At 46.1% G+C, this 6178-nt stretch overlaps 1 protein-coding gene across 1 annotated transcript; it reads left to right on the top strand.

Moving 5' to 3' along the window:
* Positions 1-4894: 4894 nt before the first annotated feature.
* Positions 4895-6178, top strand: LOC144946946 (uncharacterized). Its single transcript, XM_078876013.1, has 3 exons — positions 4895-4937; positions 5453-5620; positions 5918-6178. Exons 2-3 carry the CDS (start codon positions 5462-5464, stop codon positions 6110-6112), a joined length of 354 nt encoding a protein of 117 aa, XP_078732139.1. The 5' UTR covers positions 4895-4937; positions 5453-5461; the 3' UTR covers positions 6113-6178.

The following is a 6178-nucleotide window of genomic DNA, read 5'->3' as shown; positions in this document are numbered from 1 at the left end:
AGCATCTCCATGAGGAAGCACGTACTGCAGAAACTGCTCGTGAAGCACATGCGGCCCTACCTGGCGGTGGGTTTCCTGTGGCAGCACCGGGCACGCGTTTCTTGAGCAGTTCGCGTCACCGACTTCGTCTCATCGCACAGCCGTTCGGCTCTGAGATCGCGCACTGCGGGGAGCCCCACGGCCTGTAGCCGCGAAGGCTCGAGCCGGCGCTCGGGTCCGTTGCTCGATCGCGTGTAGCCACTGCTAGGGATTGATTGTGACTTGGCTTTTAATGGCCACCATAGCACGTTGATTGCTGCGCCTACAGCACTGAGCAGAGCTATTGGTTTTTTTGCATGTAACAAACGGTTCCCGCTATAACGACTGCAGGGCGTCTGCCACCCGGATGAAGTGCGCAAGATCATGGGGGATCTTCATGAGCACCAAGGCGCCAGCGTGGACTTCCAAGCGTTCATGGCCACGTGGACGAGGATCCTCGTCGCCGGCCATGCCCCGTTCCATGAGCGCGTGTTCCTCACCAAGGGGCCCTGTGGCTCGCCCATTGTTGCTGATAAGCCAAAATAGATGCCTTTAAATTATGACTAATAAAATCGCTGGCAAACTGGTTGGTCCTGGTCTTGGTGAATCGTGCGCGTGAAGTTGGGAATCGGCGAGCTGTCTCTTCTCGTGATGCACATTTGATTACGGGTAATGGCGGTGGGCTTAATGGAACTCCCTAGGCTTACTGGCCCCAAAGAGCAACGAGCATGGCATTATCCAGACGTTTGGGGAAAATCGGCCTTTGTACCGTTTCTAAACAGGTCCGTTATGGGTGGCACTTAACACCCAGTTATTCGCTCTCCGAAAACTGGTACATCCCTAGAATATATTTAATTCTAGACAAATAAGGGTAACGCTTCCGTTCAAGATGTATGAGATCTTGAAAAGAACATTGTGGAATATTTAATTTCCAATTTCACCCCCAGAAGAGTGATTTGGAAGGAAGGTTTTCTTCCGGTGTGCTCGTTGATGCTAAACATGTGAATTAATGTGACCACTCGAAAATCGGCAGTGAAAGCCTCCAAAACTGAGCTCGTGGTAAACGACCTGAAAAAGTCACGCATCAGGTCTCTGCACCTGGAGATCTCTGCTCGAGGCGTACAGCTGGGAAACATCACAATGTTTACGAAAGCTGGCTAGTTATTGAGAGCAGAGCGAACGCAAAAGTGAAAGGTGGTTCAATTAACAGTGGTTTTTGGAAAACCGAATTTGGTGATAAACTTTTAAAAACATTTTTCTAAACCAACGGTTTTGTTTAAAAGTGTACTAAAAAGTTAAAATAAAACATTTTCAGCCGTCACCAGCTGATCAGAATATTATTTTACAATTGTACCAAAAATTAAACCGTGGGGCGCGCTTTTGATATTTTATGCATAATTAGTCGATTAAGAATTTTGAGTTGGATCAAAGTTTATTTGCATGATGCAATGTATGTCAAAATTATTTTCAATCATTTTTAGTAAAAGGGAAAATTTTGATTAAATTTACCTTTGCGATGAAGTGTAGAACAATTACAAGAGTTTTGAGTATTCTTAATTCGTATTACTTGCTCTTTCTACTCGTATCCGTGTTGCACTGCTTTTTCAACGGTTTTATGTCAACGGTTACATTTAACTTCACTTGTGTTTTGTCGTGGTCAAATCTTGTAATCAAACGTTGGTCTACTTCCTGTTGTCCAATCAATTCCAAATTTTGCACACGTACTCGGATCCGGTGACAATACATGTCTGTATGAAAATTCGCATTAATCCATAAATTAATTGCCTCCTTTCAAGCAATTACAACAAAAAATGTCACGCATTTTTAATGGTAACTATTTTAGCTATTTATGCATTTTTTTAATTTTCCTATCATAATCAAGTCGACATGTGCGTTTCAATTGCTGCAAATACTTATTACTTATGTTACGTTTTCACTTTTGATAAGTAAAATTTGCTCGTCAAGATTTGCAGATCAATGGTGAACTTTATATTATAATTTCATACTAGGCTTTCTTCACGTGTTGGTGTGAAGAAGATCCACGCCGGGGAGAAGAAGCCTCGAGCCACGCGGTCTGGGACCCAGCTTGTGGTCCGGGTGGGGATAGGAAACCGTGTCTAGTTCTGCCATAGCGTGGTTAGATGGGCATTCGAGACCCGAGTGTAGATTGTGTTATGTTGTGTTCAGTTGCGGAATAAATAGTGTTGCTCCCAAGATAACGTCTGTAACTCAGTTGGACTCACTACATATGTATTTATGTCACCACAGGTGTGTATGGAATAAATTATCTGCGTTTTCCCCATTTTTCAGGCATTTCTGGTCTTTTCCCCTTCGAATTCGTTATGGGATTGCAGAACGGGGCCTTTTATACAATCCCTAGATTTCGATTTAAAGCTTTCGTGACTGCAGGGATTCATATTCTTGGTTCTTTCTGTAAAGTCACGTAGAAGGGAAATAATAAAATAAAAATAAAACAATCAAATTCTCACGACGTTTCGATTGCAACACAAGCAATCATCATCAGGTGTGAAATCCACAGCAAAACAAAATTGAAAAAAGTGGCGTTTTTTTCTTAACGTTAGCACCACGGACAGCAACTGGCGGTTGTTCAGACGGACGAGTCCATCTATGCTCGGAACAGAGGAGGGGGAGAGAAGGAGAATGGAATGTGGTCTGAAAGTCACCGTAAGCGTGAACACAATCAATTAAGACCCGAAATGGTTTATCACATCCTTCCAATGATTGCTAAGCCAGAAACCATCTTCTCGGTTGAAATTGTCTCTGTGTTTGTATATGTGGATAGCCTCATGAACGAATCTCTCATGTTAGCCAAATGGCTTGCAGATAACCTCTGTCTTGGAGAAGTCAATGTCATGTGAGCCCACTGAATTATAACAGTGGTCTGCCACGGCTAAGGTGTTGGCCCTACCGTGTTTTAGGACTGCTTTGTGTTCACGGATGCAGTCCGAGACATGTCGTTTGGTTTCTACAATGTAACTGCTACCACAGAGGCAACTTAGTTTGTAGATGCCAGGGTACTGTATGTCTGGAATCACATCTTTTACAGACGGGACCAGATCATGGATTTTATGCACTGTGTTGAATCAGATGAACCAAGTCTTCAATGACTGCGATGGTGTCAGGTACAGGAACTTTGGTGAATAAGGAGACCACATCAAAACTATTTGATGTGGAAAACTATTTTTTTCACACTTGATGGTGTTGGCGAGTGTAAACAGGAGTCCTTGGCACCAGACTGTGTCGTATCCAGAGGACAAGCCTATGAAAGCCTACGGGGCATGTTAAGCGATGGGAAACCGGTTCCTTATCTTTTTTATATTGGCCAATTTTAATATATAAAGAACCGGTTCCTATACAAAGTCTACATGCCAATGTGAAGGGATCAGAAACTGGTTCCCATAGGAAGTCTATGGGGCAATATTAAGAGATAGGGACACACGAAATCGTGCCAGCAGCAGCTGTAATGCACGCGACTTTTACATTACGCTGGGCTGATGATTGATGATGTTGGTGATGAGTGATTACGCCAAAGGAGAAGTGCGTTGGGTAATGTGGATCTGGCACGTGGGTTCCCCCGGAGTCGGACCTCAGGATGGTTTCAGAAATGTTGCTGCTGAAGGCGGAACACAGAGAAACCGCGCTCAGGTTGCGATGGTTCCCCGCAGCTCCATTGGCTCCACTGCTCAGAGCGCCGCTCCATTTCCACTCAAAGTGTAGCCGCTCAGCGCCAATCCCAGTGTGGTGTCCATGAAATGGGCTAGGGAGGGCGAGATCTGTGTTCGTATTGTAGGGATATGACGCGACAACTGAAAGGATCCTGCCTCCCCTGCCCCTCATCACATTCACCAACATCGACTTTCCACAGTGGGGAAGTATGGTCAATCAACAGAGCACGAATCAAAACATTAGAAAAATGAAATGTATTTTATTTAACAAATTCAGATGAAAACTCCAAGAGACCAGGATAAACTCTCATTTGCAAGTGACCTGGATCACCGAAATGGCAAGAAATAACAATTAAAGTACTGAATAAATCAAATCGCAATCTGACCATAACAACTTCGTCACGAGAAATCCAAACTATATTGCACTAAAATAAATGTTGAATGAGTTAAATTTCGATTTAAAGCTTTCGTGACTGACTATATATCTACGTGACTTTACCGAAAGAACCAAGAAGTTGAATGAGTTATTTGTCGCCTCAATCGGCTCAAGTAGATTAAACATTGTAAAGCTATTGTGACTCGCATTTGATTTGTGATCTCAGTTTCCCGGCAAAATAACAGTGAGTGGCGTCTTAATGACAATAGTGAACATCACAGAGAAAGACGAACTCAGCCAACCTCCATAATATAGTTTTGTGGGGTTAGATCGCGTAAATATATAAATGTGTCGTTTAAACCCGTCACCATCCGACACAGCCAACTAGTAAGGGTTGTCACGTGAAGAGAACGTGCCAATTCGTCACTAGTACAGCACACCGGTGTGTTGAAGAGCCAAGCCACAACATTTACAATCTGAGTTTGACGTTTCGCCAGTGATTACAACTAGCTTCATTCCAGCCAACCTCCTTCTCGTCATCATCATCGTCACTGCTGCCATTATCACCATTACCCCGCACGCCCAAGGGATTCGTCTGAATGAGCGGATGCACGGGATTGGTCAGATTCGCACACGGAGACTCGATGAGTCATGTGACGTCAATAAAACAGGTCGCTACAATGATTATTAACATCACACAGCACAGGTGCACACAATGATGAGTGACGTCTTCAGCACAGGTGAAGGCGGTAATTGGTGACATCATCAGCACAGGTGAGGATTTAAACCGCCGCGCGAGAAGCGATTTGGATTCCGTGGTTTATCATCGTCTCTGTTCAATACGCTTTTACATCGCGGTAAGTGCTTGGCTTTTGGCGTCTTGAATGCGGAGGGACCTCGTAGAGTTCGACCTCCGTGGATTTTTTGCGTTGGATCGAGATGGAGGCAGCTGCTCAAGTCTGGGTCCTGATTTGTTAAGCCACTTAGTCTCGCGGCTGTCTCCTGAAAGAAATATTCATATTCTGTGTAAGGTTGTTGCTCGGAGTTGACCCGTGTAGATTGTATACGCGTGTGTAATGAGCGGTAGTGTAGCGGTTGGCGTACTGGGATCATGAATCTGGTGACCCGAGTTTGATACGCCGCCATCGCCCGCAGAGTAACCAGTCCTGGGCTGTCCTTTGGTCGACTTGGCCGCCAAATCAAGACGGTGTGGTTGTAAACTTCACTACTTGGCAAACAAAGGTGGAGGGGGTAGTGCTGGCCAACCACCTCGGGTGGTGTGCTGGCCTTGAATAGATTCTCTCCAAGTCTAAATGTGATATGCGGGTGATTTTTTTTTTTTTGTAATGAAATGTACGTTATCATTTTAAAGAATCTCGTGATGCCTTCATCTGCCGCCGCCCTGGAGGATCTGAGCGCTGTCATGGACATCTTTGTGCGCGAGTTCTGCGCCAGCTGTGAAGGAGGCGCGGGCAGCGTCTCCATGAGGAAGCACGCGCTGCAGAATCTGCTCGTGAAGCACATGCGGCCCTACCTGGCGGTGGGTTTCCTGCGCCAACACCGGGCACGCGTTTCTCGAGCAGTGTGCGTCACCGACTGCGTCTCTTCGCACAGACTCTCGGCTCGCACACTGCTAGAGCCCTACGGCCTGGAGCCCCACGGCCTCGAGCCAGCGCTCGGGTCCACGGCTCGAACGTCTGAGCGCGCGTAGCCACTGCTAGGGGTCGATTGGGCTTTTAATGGCCACCATAACAGGTTGATTGCTGCTCCTACAGCACTGAGCAGAGTTATTGGTGCATTGCCTGTAACAAACTGTTCCATGCTGTCACGACTGCAGGACGCCTGCGACCCGGATGAAGTGCGCAAGATCATGGGGGATCTTCACGAGAACCAAGGCGCCAGCGTGGACTTCCAAGCGTTCATGGCCACGTGGACGCAGATTTTCGTGGCCGGCCATGCCCCGTTCCATGAGCGTGTGTTTCTCACCAAGGGGCCCTGTGGCGCGCCCATTGTTGCTGATACGCCAAAATAAATGCCTTTTAAAATATGAATAAAATCGCTGGCAAACTGGTTGATCCTGGTCTTGGTAAATCATGCG

This window comes from Lampetra fluviatilis, chromosome 43 (assembly GCF_964198595.1).
Source record: "Lampetra fluviatilis chromosome 43, kcLamFluv1.1, whole genome shotgun sequence".
Classification (NCBI taxonomy): domain Eukaryota; kingdom Metazoa; phylum Chordata; class Hyperoartia; order Petromyzontiformes; family Petromyzontidae; genus Lampetra; species Lampetra fluviatilis.
The sequence above is the reverse complement of the archived record's forward strand: the minus strand, read 5'-3'. Positions and strand labels throughout refer to the sequence as shown.